We start from the raw sequence: 25,716 nt of genomic DNA, 5'->3' as shown, positions 1-25,716 counted from the left end.
TTCATATATGTGTGATATGCTGAGGCTTATTTATAAATAGTATATTACAGATCAGTGACATTTTTAAATATAGAAACTGATAAAGGCAATCATTATATCAACAATAATTTTCATGTTTGTCATTTTCGACAATTTCCCAGAAAGAGTTTGAAATCTCTTAAACTCAAGCCCAATTGAGAAGACATAAACTAGGAGAACTTGGGCCGATTTTATCATTTTCTCAGTAAACTTTTTCTATCCAAGAATCAAGGTATCTTTCGATTGAATACATAAAAATAAAATACAATAAACTCCTACATTAATAATTAGTTTAAATACATTCAGTTTATAACATACAATTCCTTCTCCAGGATTGATTTCATTTGAGGTTGGAAGCCAAATTGTTGAAACTTAGATCTAATATTTAATGTTCATTTGAAGTTAAAGTTATGTGATTGGTACGATGTTTTTTTTTTCATGGATGACTGTTATTTCACTGTTTAAAAGTCACTAGGGAAGCAACCCTGTATAACAAGATTCAAATGCTATTGACTTTGAGCCATGAGAGAGTTGGAATGAATAAATGGAGAAGTGTTGTTCGACTTTGTTGAGTATATAATTAACGAAGGCTTGGATGGAAGTTGATAGATTTTGAGTAATGTGAGATAAGAAGGTGAGTAATGTGTGTGGTCATTTCATTGAAGGTCCTCGAATCTATTGCACAATGAAAAAGAAGAAGATGGAGTAAATATCGAAAAAATGAATGGTTAGTTTTTCATTCGAGGTAAGGTTTATCAGATTTGTTATTTTTTAAGCCATACTGTCCTTTGTAGAATTGTAGCCAATTTTTTAAGAACTAAAACAAAGGTAGCTTTAGAAATAAAAACAAATATATGAACTCATGGAGGTGAGCTCTCTTTGAATATAAAATAATTTTGGCTATATAATTTCGTAAATTAATATTTATGAAAATGATCAAATCCAAAATAAAGTGAAGTAACAATATGAACAGGTAGTCATGTAGTAACTAAGCTTACTTTTAGAAGACATAATATTAATCATTAAACGACCTTAACAATAAAGTATCTAATAATAGTAATCAATTATTGATAATTAGTCAATTAATTAGCAAAGAAAAGAAGGTTCAAACAATAATTGCCATTTCTCAATGAAAAAAAAAACCCCAATAATTGTCATTCAACAAATAATTAAAGTCGTTTTCCTAAATATATAAAAACGTTTCTCAAAATTATAGTTTTACCAAAAAAAAAAAACCCAAAAACTTCCTTTTCTTTTATATGAAATATCTATTTGTTACAAATTAACAAAGTTTGAGCTTACTACATTTAACAACAAACTTTTATTCAAAATTTTTAGATGCTATTAAATTATAAAGTTAATCTCATTCATCCTTTGAATTTTAATAATTAAAGTGAAATATGATCCCAAAATTAATGAACTATTCATTTAGTTATTTAGTTATTGCACCCTTTTTATTTCTCTAAATATATACTTGCATTTTAAAAATGTGTGTATATTATATACCAAATTATTTGTGGAAAATTTAGTTCAACATTTTAAATATTGTTGAGTGTTTATTTAACTTAATTTTTTCCTTTTCTATTTGCAATTTTTCTTTTGTTTTACTTCTAAGTAAATAAATAATAGTGACATTTTTTAAAACAAAAAAAATTAAAATAATTATGAGTTATAACAAAATTTTAGATTCTATCAATTAGACTTCTATCACCGTCTATTATTGATAAAATCTAAAAGTTTTGCTATGTTGTAAATATTTTGTCAAATTTACTATTTTTTTTAATAATATTAGTAGGTTTTTTTTTACAAAGGAGATGTTAGATGCACGTTCTACTCTCTTTTTTATTCATTTCTTTTATAAAATAAAATAATTGAACTCATAAGAAAAAATTATAATTAATGCACTTACTCGTTATATTACTTTTATTAAATTTTATAATAATTAAAATCATAATTTATAGGTCATTATTGAATTTTCTAAATGAAAAAGCGACCACGATATCAAAACTTTGATATACACTAAATGTGTTGTATCACTTTCAAATGTGACTTATGATTTGATAAACTTTTATTATGTCACATTTTAAAATTATCTTTTAAAACACAACCTAGTAACATGTAATGTAGGTCATGATAGGATTTATCTCTAAAACTATAATATTGTAAAGATAAGTTTTCTTTTTTAAAAAAAGCATATATTAGAAATTAAGTTTAAAGTTTTAATTTTACTAAAAAGAAGCAGGAAGAAGAAAGTCCTCGAAATACATCATGCCTATTAATTTTCCTATTCATCTATTCTCAATTGGTCCACCACTCTATCTTAGCTAAAGTTAATTCTAATGGGCACTCAATTACTAATTTATCGTAATAATAAATAACAAGGGACCTAATATCTAGGAAAAATATTTTGTAAGATTTATGACTAAATGTATATAGAATAGGTTGAAGCATTTAACAGTAAATTGACATGATTTTTTTACATCTGTTGTAGGTACTAAGAACATAGATAAAAGAGATAAAAGTTTGAACAATAGTTTAGTTGAGAATAATGGATTAAAAAGTTGAGCAACCTTTTTCTTTTGTATATAGATCCCTATCAAGTTGGCTAAGTTAGAACATGACTTGGCTACCACTTATTAGAGACAATCGTCCTTCATATTTCTCCATGATGATATAGTATTGTCCATTTTAGGTCAAACCATTATGATTTTGTTTTTAGTTTCATCGAACCAAAATGCCTCGTACCAGTGAAATTATTCTTAGTCATCCTTTATAAACATGCGATCATCTTTTTTGCCAAAGGTATGACTTTAATTAATCACATTCCCAACAAATAATTTTACACTTCTACCATATGTGTGAGTTTGAAAATTTAGATTATTAAGTAGTTAAAATTGAAAATCAATACTAATCGAGGAAGAAACGACATTACTAAAGTTCATAGGCATAGCCTTTTTACTATACGATACCACATATGTTAAATCATCAATAAATCAAAAAACTTATTCGATAATAATTGAGACCTTTTTTACTTAACCTAAGTTTTGGTATCTATTTCTTTACCTATCTCAAGTACTGTTTAGTGAATTTTAGTTCAATTTTTAGACTATTATATGTATGAACAATTAATTAATCCATCAATTTCCAAGTTGGTGTTATACTATCTATACGTCGTCTCCATTGATGAGCACACAAAATTTAAGAACATTAAAATCGTTCACAATAATGGCAACACTAATTATCTTAATTAATGTCATAAATTCGAAACAGTACATTAAATATATAGGAGTTAATAGAAACATATAGTGAAAGAAGTTTTTTTTTTTCTTTTTCTAAAAATCATTTCCACGAGTAATCAACCTTTTTAGGTCAATATTTAGGGGGGGGAATATAATATTTAGCTAAAAAATAATTGTCAAAATAGGGTTATTGCTTAGGTCAAGAAGTTTGTTAAGGTGTGTTAATCAAAGGCATAAAAAGCTTTTTACAAGGCATTGAAATGGATGGATCATCCTATAATTATTATTATTAATCAATTGAATTTTGGTTTAAAGGGTTTGTAGGGTCAGTCGGTAAAACTCATTACCAATGTCTCAAATGTGTCACTCAAAATATTATTTATTCTTTGTAAGAGACATGAAATGAAATGTGAAAGAAAAAATATATATTCTATTTTTAATGTATATTTAATTATTACTAATTCTTGTTGAGCATTTTTTTTCCTTTTTCATTTTGGATTTTGAAGTGTGTGTTTGAGAATTAACTATTTTAAGTTAATTAATAGTAGTAGTCAAGAAGGTTCACCAAATGGAATTTTTGTTATTCTATAATTTCTATGTAGTTGATTAATAATTAATTGGCTTTACTTTTAACTCTTTTGTTACAACACTAAATATATAGATGATGTTGATTGAACCATTGAAAATGATGTATGTGTTCAAGTAATATCTTAATATATTATTAAAAGTTGGTAATTAGAATTGTATGGTTCATTAATCACTCATAATATGATATTATAATCAATGCTCAATATTAGAGGTATTCAAATGAACTAACATTTTGAACAACCTCAACTATTCAAGACCAATAAAATATAAGAGTTGTATTGGATTAATTTTATATTTTATGGTTGTCTTGGGTTTAATTTTTCTATTTTTGTTTGATTGGATTGAATAAAAAAATCCATTGTACTCACCCAACTTAAATTAAATATATATTAATAAAAAAAATATAAATACTTCTTTTAGAATGAATTTGTGGGGTATTTCAAATTAAGGAGAAAAAAAATAATAATCAACAACACAAATTTTAAAATAAATCTTAATCATCAATTTGACTCAAAAGTTTGACTTTTAAGATAAATTTAATTATATATTGACAAAAAAATTTGTTAAATTAAAAGGCTTAATCTATTAAGTTTTTACGTCGTTGAATTTGGAAAATATTTTGGTAAACATTAACTTTTATGTATATGTTAGGTAATGCGAAACTTAACCTTTTAAAATCGATAACTTTATAACTAAAAGATCAAAGAACTATTTGATAAAAATGGAATATAGTTTATAGATTTATTGGAACATCTTTAAAGTTGATAGACGTATTAAATATAAAAATTAAAATGTATAAGACTGAACTTGTTATTTAACCTAGAAAACGAAGAAATTGAAAGGACCAACAGTGAATTAACATATTTGTTGAAGGCACCCAACAAATATATATACTCAACTGTTCTTCCATTTAAAGAAATAACTAATACATAATATGAACGATATGCATCCTATATTAGAGAGGCACTTACTTACTCTTATTTGGAAATTTCAGTATATATTATTAGATGTTAATGTGAGTTCTTATATTCAATTGGCAACACCAACATCAATACTCACTTAATTTGTTGCTCATCGATTAAAGCTTTATTCATATTATTGTCTTCGTTACCTTTTCAAGATGAGAAAATGTCTACAATTTTAAAGAATTATTGAAATATGTTGTTATTTTCCTCAACTAAACACACTCTAAAACTCTATAGCTATATTTACCAAGGCATAGTTGCAAATATAGTATTTATTTATTCAAGATATTACAAAGCTATTACAAAGCTATTGTAATTATGACAAACAAATATAATAAATGTAAATTAGTGATTATTATTATTAGAGTTCAATCAATGATGTTGTGATAATAGATGATCAATATCATGTCAATCATGAATTACATAATTTGGGAAATCATACAAAGAGACTTTAAAAGATACAATACGTTTAATTTTTTATTTATTTTTGTTCATATACATATATATCAAAATTAGTTCAAATTTAAAAGGTCTCACAAAAGAATTTTTTAGCTTAATATAATATTGAAGGTACGAAAGGTGAGGGGTCAAACCATTAATTTTAGAAAAATACATATTATCTGAAAAATAAAGAAAGAAACAAAATGGTTTTTAAATTAGTCATATACATGACTTGAATATAGTTCAACTGATTTGATTTGAGTAACATTTTTTTATTATAGATAAAGTGTTCGAATATTTTATTTGGCTCTATATTTAAAAAGTTGATATATTTTAAGATAAGATACTATATATACTATTATAATATCCTATCATATAGTTAAAAGAAGAAAGCATAACAATCTTAAAAAACGCATAGTTCTAATTATCGTTATAAAGTGGTTATTGCATTGCCAAATTAATTAATCAAGCTAAGTGACATTATAACATTGTTTTCTAATATAGTAAATTAAAAAGTGGATCTTTATATGAAAAAGGGAAGATATGGTAAGCTTTTCCCCGTGATTAGCTCCTCCATCACTTCTCTATTGGCTAATTTAAGTTCATGAGCATGTGAAAGAAAATCATAATCTCAAAAGAATAACACCACATATGTATTGTATTTTTTTTAGATGAATTTGACAGTTCAATTAACAAAAATTTATACGAAGTTTTTAACATGTTGATAATATATGTTGTATATCATTGTATGCTATATCATACAAATTAGTTTTTCTTTCTAAATCTCAAATTTATTTTTTTTACTTCACAATTTATTTTTCTTTTTACTATGTCTTCTAATAGAGTAGGGTTTTGTTTGGATGATGACATCAATAGTGAGAAGAGGAGAGTATCTATTATTATAAACTACAAAGTAGGGTTTGACATAAAGCTCTCATAAAGTTCATTATAGAATAACTATAATGTTATACTACTCTAGAATATTATGTTAATGTATTCTCTCTCTCTCTCTCTCTCTCTCTAACATATGGGGTTTAGATGCTATAAAGTCTTATATTTTTTGTTATAATATTTTAAATCATTTTAAACTACACTCAGATCGATAGCATAGACAACCAAACTTTGGTGAAAAAGACAACTCTTGAGAATTGGTTGTAGCTAGACAAATTTTTTTCTTTTGAACATATAGAAAACACATTAGTTAAAAGACTTAGCACCTCTCTTTTTTTTTCCTAATAAGATACTAGAAGAGAAGAGGGGACGGTAGATGCTAATAGAGAAAGCTTCATGCAGACAAAAAGATACAAGAGTAGTTCAAACAAACCAAGAGACTAGAGAAAATCTTCCAAATAAAAGCAAATAGAACCAATATCATAATTTAAAAGAAAAAAAAAAACTCCATAAAGCCTTGTATTAAACTAATTAATACGCTTATATTTATAAAAAGCAATGATTAAAAATATAGTAACTAGACTCAATGTCATTAGTAGATATACTAAAATACAAAGAATTTACATATATAAAAACAATTGGATTTTGCTGCTAGAGTCTATTAGATTTTTCTATATTATTTGAAATTCTTTAAAATTGTGCATTGAATTATTGATTCTAACGGTGTTATATTTTGCAATTATATTTTAAAAATTCAAACTTCATAGGTTGGATTTTGTTGGTAATGAATTAGATAAAAGAAAAAAGTCACAAAAAAAAAAAAAGTTTTGATAGATGAAGAGTACTGTTAAAGCATCAAAGGAAATTTGAATTAAAATCCATGATTCTTTTTGAAATACAATTGAAAGTTAGAAAAGGTGGAAAGTGAGTTGCTACCACATTTTACTAGTTGAGGTTAGTTACATTGATTTAGGGTTTGAACATTGTATAAAAAAAGCTAAGTTAGCCCAATCATATTCTTTTTTACCACACTGATCTTTCTATTATATCCTTGTATATGAGATGACCAACCACCACTACAAATAAAGTATAGTGGAAGTAGGTTTACGAGAAGCCACTTAAAAAAGATTAGTGTGTCTGATCAAATTCTTGTGTGTCTTCAACTTTGGAACAATGACCTCATTAAGTAGCTTCACTAATGGAGATGAGATATGTTAAATAGTGTGTAAAATCATTGTGCGGCTTTAGGATATGAGTTTGTATGAGAAAGTTAGGTTTGAATATGAAGTCCAATTCCAACAGAAGATAGTGGGAAGATCAGTTAGCAGTGTCGAATATGCAGCACCCAAATTAAGAACACTAAATTATTCTCATAAATACACATATAAGTACTAAGGTATAAGAGTAAGTCCCACCAATCCATATTAAATTCACCATATAAGGACAAACATCAAAATTGAATTATCTTTAAACTTTCCTAATGTCTAAAAGGAAGGTTGTTGAACTATTATTTTTAAACTAGATTGCAAGTCTTCATGCACACGACTGAAATATGTCTAAATCGTTTTGTAGGAAAAAAAAAAAAACCTATCATCTACGAATGCAACAGTAAGTAGAAAATAGCAAAGAGATTAAAAGAAATCAATAAAAATGGAACGCAAAAATTAACATGAAAAACTTTTGAGAAAAACCTCAAACCAAAAATTTTTCATCATGTAAAAGATTATTATTGTCACAAAAAGAAAAAGAAAAAAAAAACTCTTTTTTGATCCTAATAAGAAAAGCATCATCTAAACTAAGCATATACTTAATCCATCAAAAATTAAAAGTTTTGAAACTAAATGTATAAGTTTAAAACTTCATAATAACTTTCTTTAAAAACGACTCTCTTCTAATAATTCGTACTCTCTTATAATAATTTGTCAAAATCCTATTCGTCCAATATTCTTATTATACTTTATGGCGAAATTTAATTAGTTAAACAATTACAAAGGCAAAAAATCGAACAACTAATTCTAAAATAATAATTAAGTTTGCCTAAACTAAGTTACATTTAAATAGCTCATAACACAATTACACAAACTTAACACATAGTTATTCTTACTGTAATTTGAAAATTTAATTTTAAATAATCTTTCAATATAGTTAACGAACGTTCACTAGTTAACAAAATCAAAGTATTTTATTATAATATATGTCAACTTTTTCTAAAAGCCTTTTTAGGTTATCTCCCATTTGATCTCAAATACATCATGATTGTGTTATTTGTAGCTACGTAATATCTATATCTAAATTAATTAACTATAGTATATACACACTTTTTGCCTAAAATATATATATACTTCATCCATCCTACTCTTAATTAAATCTTTGGTACTGATCACTATTTTAATTATTTTCAACTTTTGGTCATTAAAATTTGTAATTCTTTGGTCCACCTTTGATGTGGTGATCCATTGATGATGACATGGCAACACCATATTGGAAATCGTCACCAATGTGGTTTCAATATATATAAATATATGTCCTAAAGTATTATATTTATTTTTAAAAAAGAAAGCCGCATGCTTGCACATGTAATAATATTTTACTGTCTATAATAATAATGAGTAATTTAAATTAAACTAGTAATCAATGATGTGACATATATATATATATATTATTTCAATTACGATACACATGTGATGTACCCACCAAAGAATTATTACTTTACATAATGTTAATTTATCCATGCCACGTGAGCAATAAATACGATCTAATTGAGTTACAAACATATATATAAAATAAATATATCCAAACTTGATCATTGATTAATTCTCAACAGCCTTTAATATTATATTCATCTATTTTGGAGCAGTCCATATGTGTTAAAATGGAATTATTTTCAAACAATATATATTCTTTTATGCAAATCCCGCAATTTTTGGTTTCTTTTATATATAAATCAAACTTGGAAATTTTTTAGTTTTTCGTTTTTTAAGGAATGGTCATGAATATGGGAAAAAAATTATTAGCAAAATATAGAGAGAGAGAGAAAAAAAAAAAAAAAACTCATTGAGGTAAGTTTAATACAGAGTCTTTTGTTATGATTTACTGATTGATAAAAAAAAAAACTAAGTTGAACATGGAGTCTTCAGTTTTGATAAAAGACTAAGTTGATTAAAGAGGAATTTATATATCATCTAACGTAAACTAAAAAGAATTAAATATGATTATATGGAGTTTTGGAGATGAAATAAATGCTTAAATTCAATGAAATGGAATCATTTTATAAAATATGACATTATTATGTAAGCATGAGAAAGAATAATGTATTAAATGTATTAGATTTTGCCTTGTGTGTTGTCCCATCATGTATTCCTTGTCCATATCAAAATATACCATGATAATCATAGATCACTATTCTTTGATAATTCTCAATTAATTTTTCTTTATTAAATTTTTGGGAGAAAAACGTTTTTAAAGCTATAAGTAAGTTTCAAATTTTTCTTTGTGACACCACTTGTTTCTAGGTTGTATTATAACATGTTCTTGCATTTTTGTATTAATAAAAGTTCTCCCACATATTTGTTTGAAAGTTTGATATAGATTTTAAAGTCGAACCACCATATAATCTATTTTATTCACCAATTTTTTCAAAATCTTATAAGTAAGTTTGATTTTAAAGTTTGAACATTCTAAGATTGTCTCAACGATATCTTTATCATAAACCTCTTGATATGATTTTTTTCGTTTCAACGAAATCAAACATATACATATTACATATGTATATATTTTTGTTTTAATAATAAATATATTAGATATCTACACCTAAGTATGGAGAGTGATGAAATTGATGATTATAGTATAAAGCATTTTTTATGAATAGATAACCAAAAATGAAAAGAAAGACAAATAACAAAATTATAGAAAATAAATTATTGTGAAGAAGTGAAGTGGAGTTTTTCTTTGTAGGCTTAGAAGAAATGCATTTAGGGTTTGACTGGTTGTAAATATTAGGATAGCTTAATGGTTCTTATCTTCTTTTCTTATAATTATAATCATACATAACTTGATGAAACTTCATTTTTGTATATATATAAAAGATAGGTGAATTATTTTTTAAACGAGAATCAATATGGTTAAAGCTAAAATAATGAAATGAAAAGTAGGGACATAATTTATAGGAAATTTTAGAAATGTAAGGGATGAAGGGGTAAAAACAAAAATGGATTATTATAGTTCCCTTTTCCAATCAATAACTTTGAAGCACAAAAAAGTAAAAATAAAAAGAAATTCAAACATTGAATTTGTTAAATTTTAGTTTAGATGATTAAGATGATGTATTAACGATCCCATGAAATGAAAGGAAGAATATATATTTGATGAAATAGAGAAATTATTGTTTGTAAAAAAGAAAAAAGGTTTCACAATCAGTTTCAAATTCGTACATGATGTCTCTCATCTCATCTTATTTTCACAAAAGGCAGTCGCCTTTTTCTTTTTCTATTATTTTAATAACAAAAAATTCATAATAATAATAATAATAATATTTTGGTAGACACCTTCCGATGGAGCCCACAACTGCACACTTTGTCGCCAACTGTACATAACATAGGAATGAGAGTGTTCCAATGAAAAGTATACACGTCAGCTTATCATTTGTCGGTATCCGAAACCTGGGTCCTACCGTCTGGGTAATAAAGTCAACGGGACGTTATGATTGATCTGTCAAAACTCTTCAATTTAGTTACGAATTAATCGGCTTTGGACCATTAGCTTTCCCCACATCATTTCTCCCATTGACTCTAAACTCCATCTTTCTTTTTTTTTTTAATCTTTTGCTCTTAATACTTTATCAACCCTAATTATGCTTCAATCTTCACAATTTTTTTTAAGTCCATAATTACCTTCAAATTACACCTAACAAAATCTTCCATACCCATCTTCCAAAGATGGGAAAAGATGGGAAAAAAGTTGGCAACTGTATTAATATAGAGAGGAAAGAAGAACTTATTACAAATACATATGTGAATATAGATATAGATATATATATATATATACTAAGTGGTCTAATTAAAAGAAGGATATATATATCTATATATATGGAAGGTGATAGTACAAGAAGAAGATGATGATGATGTTGTTGAAGTATGATTGTAAATTTTGAGGTTGGTATTGGAGTGTGCTTCTACTAAACCGACAAATGGGAAAGTGGGTCTAATGATGAGGAAGACGATGACTTAGTGAAACCCCAGATATCATTCTCATGCCCATATCCCAATACTCGGTTTGAAACTTGCATATGATGATGGTGGTGTTGTTGTTCATGATGATGATGATGATGATGTTGTTGTTGTTGTTGTTGTTGTTCGTCTTCATCGTCCTCCATGGCTGATCTTTCGTCCTGCCCATTTAGTTGGGAAGCAACAAGTCGGTCAAAGGCGACCCAGTTGTCGAGCTTGACGACGGGTCGAGGCGATGGCTCTGTTGTTGTCTCTGAAACTGAAAGCATCTCGTGGTTGAAGATGATGTTGTGATCGAACGGTGATGACGTTTCGAGTTGATGGAGGGAGATTATTGAAGGGATTGTTGTGGGGCTGTCTAGCCTTGGAAGATGCATGAATGATTTGTCGATTGTTTGTTGTTGATGATCTTCTGTGTTGTTGTTGTTTGGGCTGAGGATTAATCTTGAAGATGAGTTGCTGTTGTTGTTGATATTATTGGAAAATGACTCCATTTCCAGCTTGCATGTTCTTCCCATGTATTGAAGTATTTGATCCAGAACTCCATCATTGTTTGAGTTTAGTAAGTGAACCTCAGAATCCATGGAGGTTGGGGAGGTCTTTGGGCTATCTATGCTCTTTTGGTAGTTCTTCTTTTTGAAAACTCGACATACAACCCATCCGTCCTCCGCTAGTTGTGACTCTCCGATCGAGTTACAAATCTTCAGAAGAAGCACAAAAGATATTTTCCTTTTAAACATATAAGTGAAAGACAATATCCCTACAGATGTATGAAATATTTGCAAAGAGACTAGCTTACATTGATGTCGCGATCACTATCATCGAGCCGATACTCGTGCATGATCCAATCGGATTTTTGGCCATGAGGGGCTCTTCCTTTGTAAAAGACTAGAGTTTTTCTCAACCCAATTCTTTTGGATCCAGTATAAATAATCTTATCTCGTCCGGTAGCCTTCCAAAATCCAGCCGCTGTAGCACGATTCGTGCGAGTTCCAGTAGGATACTTCTTGTCTTTGTGGCTAAAGAAGTACCAGTCGTTTTGTGGGGTGGATCCAATCTTGCATTTCTCTACCAAAAAAAAAAAAAAAAAAAACATATAAACACGAAAAAGAAAACTCCAAACAATGAGAAGAAAAGAAACAAAGAAATTCCAAAGATAGAAAAGAAAAACCTTGAATATCCCATGGTTCAAGCTTGTTAAGATCAACATCACGAATGACATCAAGATCAATTTTTTGGAAGGCAACTTTCTTCCTGAGGTAATAATGTAGAAGCTCTTCTTCGGTGGGATGGAAACGAAAGCCGGGAGGAACTTGAGAGTGGCCATTGACGGACAGAGTCATATCCTGTTCCGCCATAAAAACAAAAACAAAGACGAAAATCTCTCGAGAAAGACAGAGATGTTTGAAGAAGGAAAGTGTAGAGTTTGAAGTTTAAAAGAAAGAGAGAAAAAGAGAGTGGGGTTTTTGAAAGAGCAAAGTGTTTGTGCGTAAAGTGTAATGAAGCAATGATAATTTATAATGGGAGAGAGAGAAGGGAAAAAAAAAAAGAAAAGAAAAAGAAAAATGAAAGGTGGTAAGGTCCTGAAATTGATGAAAAAGGGGTTTTAGTTTTTTAGGTATGATAGAGCTCTAGTGTGTACTTAGGGTATTGAGGGTATTAGGTTCAAGAACAGCCAACCACCTAAAATTATACACACAAAATCCATATATTTGGTAACTCTCCAATTATTCGATCATTTAAAATTCTATGTATCTCGTAAATAACTACTACATGTAACTGACAGTAAAAAGAAAAGAAGAAAGAAAGAAATTTATGAGTTGTGGTTGTTTCACTGAATTAAGATGATGAAAGTTTTAGAAGAAAGGGGATAAAAATCAAACAAAAGTATAGTGCAATCGGGGGGAATGCCCCAATCGAAACCATGACTTTCGACCTTAAAAATCTATTTGAAAATCACACCTAAAACAACAACCACTTTCTGAAAAAGAAAAAAAAGAAAGTCTATTTATTTTCATTTTTTGGAGTTTCTCTCTCTAAATAGATAAAAAGGAAAAGGGGGGTTTTGGAAATGCAACCACCCTTGAAAGACAAAGGAGAGGCAAAAGGAGGGATGATGGGGTCGGAGCCACTGAGCTATCAAAGGGGTATGTGAACCAAAAATTAACAACTAATAATAGGGTTTCATTATTATTATTATTATTTTGTTTTCTCTTTTATGATTTTTGTTAAAATATTATTTTGGCTATTCTACTTTATGTTAATTCTCTTTTTAGATAATTTGTGTAAACCACTTTTGGATTATACAGTTTATTACAAGTACATCCCTACACTTTTAATTTGAATATAATTCATCTACCTCTACATTTAATTTCCTATCTTAGCATTTATATCAATATAAGTTTTGTTAATTGTTGCAATCAATTGCCTTTTGTTAGTATTGATATGGATGAATTTGTAAAATTATATTTTATCAAATGTTACCTCAATAGAAAAAAGTTAACGATGTACATGAAAACATAAAGAATGGAGAATAAACTATAGGGGTTGTTTGCAACAATCAACAAACTATAGGAACTATAAAGTTCATTTATCAAATAAATTAAAAATTCCAACATGGATATACTTAATTATTTGTATAAATTTGAAAATTAGTAATTATTGTTTAGTTTAATTTCTCTTTATTATTATTTTCTTAAAGAAAGATGACTAGTGTGTATTTTCTTAATTTCATGTGGATATTTAAAAATGTAGGGACTAAAGAGAAATGAAACCAAAAATATAAGGACTTTAACCTTAATAATAATATTGCTTTTTATTTTACCATTCCCAAACTATATCATTGCACTTCACCTCTTCATTCCTTTTTACCTTTTTTCACAATCACTTCAATTATTTATTCTCTTCCATCATCCGTTAATTTCTCTTCTTTTTTTTTTTCTTTTTAAAATAATATAGAATTCATGCATATCATTCTCCACGCTTTTAAATATAAATATAAAATTGTATTATTTATAAATATTTTCAATAATTTTGTCATTTAAAACAATAATCCTCTTAAATTATTACTTTTTAATTAAATATAAAAAAAATGTTGTAAATGAAAAAAAATTGTTAAAAATATTTTTAAAATATAGCAAAGTTGATAGAATATGAATTTTTTTTTGCCACTTGCTAGGTTATATTTAAAAAAATTATATAGATATATATTTTACATTGTAAATGAGATTAAAAAAAAGTTTTATTTTTTTCAAAATTATTCAAATCAAATCATTTAAATTATTATAACCAAAGGGTTATGGAGTTTAGAGGTTTTAAAAATAAAACTTCCAATATTATAACCAATGGAATTTAAAACATAAATAATAAATCAACAAAGCAAAGCATCTCATCATTATGGAGTAGGACTTGTTGAAGTTTAAAAACGAAATATTGAAAAAGATAATTCTATGAATATTTATATAAAAAAAAAACATTAAAATTATTAGAATGTTTATGAGTATTTTGTAAATAATAGTCTTAATTATTTGGAAATAAAATTTTAGCCCTTGATTTCTTTGCAATTTTTGTAACTTCTTAAACCAAATCTTCGTCTTTTTAATTATGATGCACCAAAACATATTAATTAACTTCACATTTCTATAGCACCTTAGAAATATATAGAATGTTATTTTATAAATCCAATTCCTTTTTTAAGTCAAAATTAGGAACTATGTGTGATGTGTATTAATCTAACTTATATAATAGTTTTAATTTCTTTTTTCAATATATTAAATTTATTCACCAATCATTTTGTAGTCAATTTACCAATCATTTATTTTTGTTAATTGTTTCAATTTTGTTGAAAATATACTGTTAAAGTTTTAAAATAATCATAAAACGAAAACAAATAATAATTTTAAAAGTTTTGGTTAGAGTTTTAAAAACGTGTTGAAGAAGTAGAGTACTACAAGACAAATAAATTCACTATTTCATATATAAGCATGTTTTTAAAAGACAAAAATAAAAAAATATAAAAAATTAATCAAATCATATCAGCTCATAATTTTGAAAATGACTCTAATTTATTTTGTTTAAAAAATAGAAATAATTTTTTTAATGTAATTTAATTAAGCATATCTTTTCGATGATTAAAAAAAAAAACATTATTTTTACAAATCAACATGAAGATTGATATATTCTTTTTAGTTCAAAAATTAGCAATATATAAATTGAGAGATATGAATGTGTTAGTACCGTGTAAAGAATATATGCTTTATGTTTGACGTGATCCACCTCAAATGTCAAATGTATCATGTTATATTTAATAAATTTTGATATGAATTGTAATAACTATATAGTATGTAAAATATTGAGTGATTTGAATTCTTGTGAGAGAAGAAGAAAGTTATTTTTGAAAAAAGAATAATGAAATGATCAGAAAGAAAAAACAGTAAATTAATTATATATTCCTGTTTGGTTAATCTTTCCATATCATTTGTTTAGATAAGGTAATTCATATATCAGTTCATTTATATCACAATGAGTTGATTAAAGCACTATAAAGTAAAGAATACCCTTCCTATATATACATATATATTTGCGAGAGAATCCTATTTTTATGGCTTAACGGTGATGACTTTGATGTTTTGATTTAATTATCATTATCTACGTTACAAATTAAGTTTAGTGAGATTATATGTGCTTTTATTTCTTATATATAGCATGAACGTAATCTGTGTCATCAAAGTTATTTCTTATATATAAAAAATTGTGATTTTTCTTTTTCTATTATTATTAGTTCTCATATCTCACAAGTGTTTTGGTTGTGTTCGTACTTTTTGTTGTGCCTGATAATAAAAGAAAAGAAGAACATTCCATGTGGAATACTTCATTGGCTGAAGTTTTGCATATGATGGAGTTGTAGAGAGGGCATCAGCCCAAAACTAGGGGACAATTTTTTAGTCTCTAATTTCACCAACTGTTTTTTGTTTTTTTTTTTTTTTTTTTCTAAATTCTGACCTACAAAATTACAATTTGTATTATTGTATTTATTATTTAATAAGATACTAAACTTTTAATTTCATGTTTAATATTCTCATACCATATTATAAAAAATTAATTATCGATTTCTTTTACATTTTTTATAACTAATTTTAAAATTATATATATGAATTTTTAAAAAGAAGTCTACGTGTTAGATAGAAATTAAAAATAAAAGTACATATTAGTGAAAATCTTAAAAACTAGATTATTAGACACTTTTTTTGAGGTCTATGGAGTTAAAGATATATAAAAGAAAAATCAAAAGCTAAATAATCTATAAGTTCAAATACAAAAGGATATATTAAGAAAGTGTATATGTATTATTAGACCTATGATTTGAACTCTTATTAAATAATTAAAAATTGAAAAGATTAAGATATATGTTGATGCATATTCTTTTGTTTCTTGTTGAAAAGAAATTAAAATCGAGTAATTGATTGAAGGTTGATTGATGAATAAAATTCATGTTTGACTTTGAAATGAAAATGGTTTGGAATATAATTTTTTTTAAAGGGAAAGAGGAAATATTTGTTTAATTAATTATTAAAAGAGAGGGTTTATGTGTGATGTGAGTATCTATTAGTAGGACTTAAGGTAGGAGTGCTAATTAATCTTCACAATAAAAATGTGGGAATGTATTAGAAAATCAATGAATGAATTATTTGGACATGTCTTTATAATAATCATAACAAACGTTTTAACTTTTGGTTCTTCTCTTTTCATTTTTCTTCTTCTTTTTCTTTTTTCAAATATTATTTCCCTAGAGGCATAGGATGCTTTCATTATAATTGCACACATACATGCTTAATTCTCACAAAGCTTCCAAGAGTTTCTTTTTCTTTTTGGAAAAAAAAATAGAATCAAAATTATTCAAACCTTCAAAACTCTATGGTTCAAATCGATTAATATAATTAAAAAGGCATAATTATCAATATTCAAAACATTACTCTCTATCAAAATTTAAAGATTAAATGATTATGATAATACAAGAGACAAGCCATGTTAAACAATTTTTTTATTTGATTGGCGATGTAACACTCCAAAATTTCATGTAAGTGTTATTTAATTATTTTGAAATTTATTGGCTAAATTGAATTAAGTGTGGAGATAAATCAACTTAAAAGTTGAATCAGATTTAATTTTTGTTATTTAATTTATTTGGTTAATTTTGAATTATCTCCCCCTCTTAATTCAATTTAACAAAAATAAATTTCAAAATAATTAAATAACAATTACGTAACTAAAATTTTGGAATGTTACCATTCATTTTTGAATTATTTATCTAAGGCCACTCCAACTTAACCACATCTCAAATAGTTTAAGTCAATATTTCAAAGATTTTGTCAAAGTACAATTATAATTATTTACCATATAAGGTTTAAGCCAACAAATAGCTCAAATGACATATCTATATGTATTAAAAATCAAAAGATTTGTAGTTCAATCTTCTTACACAAAGTTTAAAATATCAACGACGATAAAAGTGTTTTCGTCTCAATTTTATGAAATGTGTCAATAAAAATATCGATTTTATGGGATAATTATGAAAAATATAAAAATATAAATTATTAATATTTTATCTTTTTATTGAAAAGATAGGTCGAAATATGCATGTTTGTTATTTATATTATAATTATATAACTTTTGAATTATATTTAGTGTATTTTGAATTCATATTGATTCATGTATAAAATTAATCTGGAAATATTTAATGAAAATGTTAAATAAAATTTAATAGCATGGTAACATCTTAGATCAACCCTTTTGGTTAATTGATTAATTAAAAAGGTCTAGACGTTCAACGACTCAGGAGCTCTTTCTAGCTCTTCTAATTAGTTCATTTTATTATTATATATCAATGAGAAGTATGATAGCAATTGTTTAAATGTATCAAATCTAAATGAAATATTTTTTCATTAGAATAGCAATTGTTTAAATGTATCACATCTAGAAAAAATATTTTACGATACTACTTATCCTTCCCTTATAACTTGTTAAGAAAATGTGAAATATCAATTTAAATAATTTATGTATATACAATAATCAGGGCTAAAAGATCAAATGTTTTAAATCTAACACTAAAAATAAAATAAGTAATTAAAACCTCAGTCTCACACTATTGCTTTCTCTCTCCTGAAAGTAAATAAAAATGCATGCATGCAAGAATAATTTAGATATTGTTGGAAAGAGATGACATTAATTAGATCTAACTTTATAGGGCCTTAGCTTTAGCTTAGATTTATGAATATAAATTAAATGTATGTTTTCTTTTATTTTTTTTATTTTTTTTTTCACATGGAGGAAATCTAAGTTGTCTTAATATTGCTTTATCCTTTTGTTGAAATTAAGAGTAACATTGAACTACACACTACCAAATGGTATGTCCTTTTATTTATTCATATCCTTACAAAACACAAAAATGGACATTTAATTTGGTGAACTATGACATCTTAGGTTGCTGTGAATTACGTATGCAAAAACTAATTATTTAAAACAAGCACTAACTTGGGTTACTTTTACCATCTTCTTAAACAGTAATTAATTATAAGTTTTTTACTACGGGAATTACACAAAAATATTAACTTTTTTTTTGGTATAGACAAGAAGCATGTGGTAAAATAGGTATGAAATATAGTTGGGTTACAACTAATAAAGTAGATGAAAAGGGGGACTTTTCCCCCCTTTGAGTTATCCACTTCAATTTTCAAACAAAAATGATTTTATCTCTTGGAATATCACTTAGTTTTAAAAAAAAAAAATCTCATTAAATTTTAATGAAGGCAACGACTTGACTTCTAAAACAATAAAATTTAGTGTATAGAAGTGAAATGACAAGTACTAAAAAAACCATAGTTTGAGTTATTCATGACGTTACTTTATTTTATCATATTTAGTAGACTCACTCAAACCATTTATTGTAATCTTCCATTAGTGTTGGTTTATGATTTGAACTTGTCTTTGGAAAAGGTAAAAAACAAACCTATATCAACCTTGTTATATAAAATTAGGAACAATGGAAGCAGTTATTTTAATGAAAAATGATGTTATTACTTAATCAATAATTTGAATAAAATGTGTAACTTCATACTCACTAACAATGAAACTACTTTTTAAGATTTCTTAAGAAAAACATGGAATAAACTTAAATTTGATCAAATATATTTAAGAGTAAAAATATTTGGATGTACACCAAATATATATTCACTAATTATGACAAAATTTTATTTTCTTTATATGTTACTTTGTAATTAATGGAAATGGATGGAGATTAATACACCCTCAACTGCATGAACTCAATAATTACTCTATTAAAAATGAAATGAGTCCCACAATATGTATAGAACTAAAATATATATATATATATATATATATTTACAATAAATGGTATTTAACCAACAAATTGTATTTATACCTATACACACCAATCTTTTAAGTAGTTACTATTATTTTGGTAAGAGACATCCTACATTATTTTGAGGTAATTATCCCTAGGCTTATGAGCATTTTTTTTTTCTATTGTTCATAAAAAATTTGTTTTTCTTATATATAACAACTTTATCCTAAAATTCATCTCAACGTGGATATATAATTTGATTTAATAAAAAAATTATTTGACTTAAAAGAGGCAATAGAGATAGAAATTTAAATTTAATAGATATTTGATATTTACCATCACAATCATGTCTAGAAATTAAAATTTGTATACTTTGAACAATATATATAAAGAAACCACAACAAATAAATAAAATTAAAAGCTAAATAAGTTAAAATTAGGAAAAGAAAACTCAATTTCCCTTAGCACATATCCATTCACCTAAAATTAGAAGAAAGGATAGGAGTTGATTATCTAACCTCAATTATTAAAGGCAGATGGTTGAACTAACTCTTAACATTAGAAGTTCTATTTGATATAACAAGTTCAATTATATGACAGTTTTATTACGTTAATAACATATTAAATTTAATTAAGAAATATTTAATAAAAAAATCCCAAATAAAATGATTTAAGAACTGTTCCACTCTCGAAAAGTAAACTTTTTATATAATTTTGAGTTTTTTTTTAATGTTTATAAATTTTTAAAACTAAATAATGGTTTGTTTTTTCTCTTTGAAATTTAGTTTAGATTTCAATATTGTAATAATAATTTGAAAAAGAAAACAAGATCATTAGAAAAATCTTTTTAAAAGCATATAATAGCCAGAAAACCAAATCTAACAAAAAAATATTTGTTATAAAATAATGCCAAAATGATTGTAGAAATAATTGGATGTTATATTCATGAATATGAGAAAAAAAAAAAGATCTAAAAATGAAAATCTTTAATAATTATAATAGACATGAGAGCTAGAGATTACAAGTGGGATTGGGTGAGGAATGAAATAATTAATATATTACTTATGTAGTTATATGTTTGTTGAAGTAATTTAATACAATAAATAATCAATAAAACATAACTCTAAATTATTTATAAAAAAAAACAAAGAAAGAAAGAAAAAGAAATTAAATAGCAAAATAATTGTAATTTATTGAAAAGAAAATTTAGTCTATTTGTTGAATTATTTGAGTTGGATATATAAACAATATACATTGACAAATTAAAACAGTGGAAATTAGAAAGGCTAGTTGGGGTAAGCTAAGGTGTGTGGTGTAAAGAACATAACTTAATGTTAATGCCATTTTGTTTGGGAATACTTCTAAAAATGTTGCTTTCTTTGTGTGTCAAAAAATTAAATTAAAACAGTGTAGTTTTGTGATGTTGAAAACTCATTTGCTTATTCATTTGTTCAACCACTGCTATGTTCAGAGAATGTTACTCAAATTCAAATCCTTATAGGCCACAGAATGTTTTCATGCTTCCTTTTTATTATTATTATCTTCATTTTCTTTAAATTAGGTTTAATTTAAAACAATTCAGATAACAACCAATTACAATAGACGTCCTTTTCCATTATAATCAAATTGTATAGTATAACCAATTCCATGTGTGGAGGAGACCCTAACCTCAGTGAGCTATTACATATACCCATCTATGCTTTGGACTTCAATTATAATAGTTGATGTTTGGACAAGTTGCATAAAACGACATTTAAGCAAAAGATAATGATAATCACGAAAGGATAAACTTGGACATATATTAATTTTTTTTTTTACTAATTGACTCGTCAACAATTGCTATTGTTGCAATATTTTTTAAATTGTGTTATTTGCTATAATTTTATTCTATGTGTTTTCTATTTTAAATCACGATTTACTATTTTCTATCCAAACTAAAATAGTTTGAACCCTAAATAAAGACTATTATAATAAAAACTAAAATAGTTTGTATAGTTTGCATCCCAAATACAAGCTATTATAATAACTATTGAATATAAAAACCAATCGATCTAACACCTAAAACGCATTCTACTTTTTGCTTTCAGATTCTTTTTAAATAAATTTATCTATAAGTTTATATATTTTTTCTTTAAGTACAAATTAAAAGTAAGAGGATGTAAACCCGGGATCTATTGTTTTCAAGTACGTACGAGAGTTATTGTTTGTGTTTATATGTTGTATTTAACTACCAAACTCATGGTTTTAAAAACCAATTCATAATGTACCAAACTATAGTAATACCACATTATAGTTTATAACCGTTACTACTCACTCATATACATTCAATGGCTAAATATAATTGAAATACGTAATAATGCATGGTATATAGCAAATAATTATGGTCTAAATTAATCTTCACAAAAATATATTCATTTTAGTACTTACGTTTATTCAATTTATTTTTAGAAATAATATAATTTAATAAACACTCGACATAGCCATGGACTCCATAATAGATCATGTCCATTTAGACTAATGTATAAATCAATATATAGTAAACTAGGTACTAAATTTTAATATATATACATGAATTAAAGGTAAGGGATATATATAATTTGATCAATTGAAAAAAAATCAGAAAGAAAAAAAGGAAAAGATGAGTTGGCCACTTGCAACAAAGATTTATTGAGAGAAAATGTGTTTAAAGAATGGAAATTAATGGTGTGTGTTTTATTATAATTAAGTTTAGTTTCTGTTATGAGACAGGAAAAATATATGTCTTAAAGTGTAATGATGATTAAATTAAAAAGATTCATAATTAAACATATGAAATTCTGGAGATTAATGATGGAGTTAGGGCGGCAAATTGACTTACCAACCACTTCTCACTAACCTCCAATATTTTTACTACTACACATATTTATATATTTTTATTATATCTTTTCTTTTCTTTTTCTCAAAATAAATATATATACACATATATATCTATCTATCACTTCTTTCAATTCTCTTCTTGCTTTTAACATTCCATCCAATTTTCTTCTACTTCAATTTTGGTTTATAAACTTACTAACTACTACGAATTTTTCATTCAATTCCTTTTCTATTTTTGTATGTTTGAAAATATCAATTTTGTTGTTATTGAAAGTTTAATGATATAACTGTAATTATAATCGATTTTTTTGGGGCTATTCTTACAAATTTTCTCCAATAACTTTTTTAAGAAACAAAAATATAATGATTAATGCAATGTGAATGTTTAGAATTCAAGATTTAGAATATATAAAAGGGTGAGTACATATATATATATATATATATATAGGGCTAACATACAATTTTAAAAGGGGAATTTCATTTTGAGTGACGTTGGTTGTGACGGCATGCCTTAAACAAAATAAATGCAAATAAATATGTTTTCATATTTCACATTAATTGGGAGATTATGATTTATTTATATAATATATGCTCTATACTTTTTGGATTAATTAATCCCTTTTTCTCTTAATAATAATGCCCTATTGGGGTTGCTTTTCTCTCATTCAATTCTTAGATCAATTTCTTTCTTCCCTACTTTCATCATTAAGAAGTTCATCACATAAGTCGTGAAAATTATTTTTTGTTTCTTTTTTTCAATTTTTAAAAATATATATACTTGTGTGTGATTGATCATTATGACTCTTTTTTTTTTTTAATTTATTCTTTTTCTAATGTTTTCAATATGACATTTTGTTTTAATGATAAGTTCTATAAAGTGTTTTTAATAAGAAAACCTAACATAAAGAAAAAGATGCATTAGCTCTCCAATTAAAAAGAAAAAAGTTTTAGAGAAGGTTAAGAAATAGAATTTTGAGTTAGATTTTCAAATGGGTATGTAATGGGAGGAATATTATTGAATTTAAATTCTATGAGTGGAATTAATTATTTAATTGAACTTTATTATTAGGGTTTTTACCCTTCATGGGTTATGATCTAGCAAAGTCTTTTCATAATTTATAAATTAAAGTAGGTATAAACATCTTAATAGTTTGTATAATTTATTGAATTTCACTCAATATCATATACTAAATAATTATTGAAGCATATTGATAATTTACCATACTCAATTATTAGGACATTTAACTATTTCTGTAATTTTAATGTAAGAGAGTATTTATTTATCTTTTACTTATGTATATTGATGACATAAATATGAAACAAAATAATTGATTGATGTTACATCTTTTATTTACTACAATGAAGATATTTGTTAAATTGAATTCAATAATTTTTTAAAATGTTATTCAGTTATTAATTAAATATTATGCAATAATTGTTTCGCACCAAAAAAACTTTATTTTTTACTATATTTTGTAAAATAGGAAGGTAAAACGAAGTATTATTTACCACTCTAAAATCAGTGAAATTTCCTCATTTAATTATTTATACAACTCTTTTGGATCTATAACATAACGAGGATGTTAAAGATGTGGTAAACTAGCTTATATGTTTGAGTGTATTTACCGATCCGAGATCAGGGAGCATACCAAGACATTACAACTAGTTGACACCTCCTTAACATCATTATTATACCTCAGCTCAACCAAATTAAAATTAAAAATTGTCAAATTAATTGGTCAAATATTAAGAAAGTGAACGAATATGTCATTTTGTTGGAAGATTAACTACATTCATTTTAATTTTGAAACATATCCTTCACTTTTATTTTTACGTTTAATAAGTTTGACTTCAATTGTATCAATTTCAACATAAACCACAAACTATCATTTTATTTTTTAACCATGGAACTTAGAACAATATAAAGATGGTTGTACTTTGAAAATTGATCATAATTTTTGGTTAAGAACCGTCGATTCATGAATATGATTAATGGTCATTACATCAAAATAATTTGATCGTAACAAGTAGATTTTTTAAAATAAAGAATAGCATGTGTTTTCTGCCAAAAAAAATTTGTGACAAATTTTGAATGTTACCAAATCTATAACTATGATGATAGTTATTAAATAAAACTAATCAATTCATAAGCCTTTGTGAAAAAAAAATTAATTCACAAGTATTTTTTACCTAACATATATTAGTCTTCATCAATAATAATAGTTTTTTTTTATTTACTTTGTTCTTTCATATATTGTTCCAAATATACGAATTTAAATGTAGATGCAATTGATTCAATTTTTTCCTAAAGTTTTATTTAAAAAAGTAGATTAAAAGGTAGTAAAAACACAATTATCATCAACCATGTAGAAAAACATGCACTACTACAAAATCTACTTTACTTGACACTAGGTACTTTTACATACTTGACGTTTTTATTAAAAAACTGTCAAGTATTGACCATTTTAAAGAAAAAACGTCAAGTATAGTTTTTAAAAAGTGGAGTTTTCATGGAATTTTTCAAACTATTTTAAGTTAGCTTTTATTTGACGTTTTTTTTCATTAAGTATAAGGGAGATTTTACTTAACGTTTTATTTGCGCCAAGTATAATGAACTTTTACTTGACACGAACAAAACATCAAGTATAGTTTAAAGAAAGCAAAATTTTCATGAATTTTTTTAATTATCTTACATTAGCTTTTACTTCATATTTTTTTTCCATGTCAAGTATAGTGTCGAATTTACTTGACGGTGTTTTAGTGTCAAGTATAGTTCAACTTTTACTTGACATTTTTTTCACGTCAAACATAGTTAATGTTTACTTGATGCAGAAATAACGTCAAGTATAGTTAACATTTTTATTTTATCAAGTATAAAAATATAAAAATACTTTTTATTTCCCTCCTTTCATTAAATAATTAATTAAAATAAAATTATTACAATAAACTTATTAAAATATCAAAAGTAATATATATTTTCTCTATTTTCTAAAAAAAAAAAAAAAATCCCTTTTTTTTCCAATTATTTTTTTCATCCCAAAGTTCTAAAACTTTTTTCTCTTTTTTTCTCTAAATTTCCCATTTTTCTCTATTTCTAAAAAAACCCTAACTTATTTCCCAAAATTTTCCCCCTC

The 25,716-nt window shown here is 25.6% G+C and overlaps 1 protein-coding gene across 1 annotated transcript; it reads right to left on the bottom strand.

Annotated features, from left to right (window-relative positions):
* Positions 1-11,086: 11,086 nt before the first annotated feature.
* LOC101206531 (NAC domain-containing protein 12) lies at positions 11,087-12,857 on the bottom strand. The gene is made up of 3 exons (XM_004143893.3): positions 12,539-12,857; positions 12,167-12,435; positions 11,087-12,068 (listed from the first exon to the last, which is right to left on the bottom strand). Exons 1-3 carry the CDS (start codon positions 12,723-12,725, stop codon positions 11,316-11,318), a joined length of 1,209 nt encoding a protein of 402 aa, XP_004143941.1. The 5' UTR covers positions 12,726-12,857; the 3' UTR covers positions 11,087-11,315.
* Positions 12,858-25,716: the final 12,859 nt, after the last annotated feature.

Source organism: Cucumis sativus, chromosome 5, assembly GCF_000004075.3.
Source record: "Cucumis sativus cultivar 9930 chromosome 5, Cucumber_9930_V3, whole genome shotgun sequence".
Taxonomy (NCBI): domain Eukaryota; kingdom Viridiplantae; phylum Streptophyta; class Magnoliopsida; order Cucurbitales; family Cucurbitaceae; genus Cucumis; species Cucumis sativus.
The sequence above is the reverse complement of the archived record's forward strand: the minus strand, read 5'-3'. Positions and strand labels throughout refer to the sequence as shown.

Coding starts and splice junctions, on each gene's coding strand:
- LOC101206531 (XM_004143893.3), bottom strand. CDS start 12,725: ATGGCGGAACAGGATATGACTCTGTCCGTCAATGGCCACTCTCAAGTT. Junction 12,436..12,538: donor TGAACCATGGGATATTCAAG/GTTTTTCTTTTC, acceptor TTTTTTTGGTAG/AGAAATGCAAGATTGGATCC. Junction 12,069..12,166: donor ATAGTGATCGCGACATCAAT/GTAAGCTAGTCT, acceptor CTTCTTCTGAAG/ATTTGTAACTCGATCGGAGA.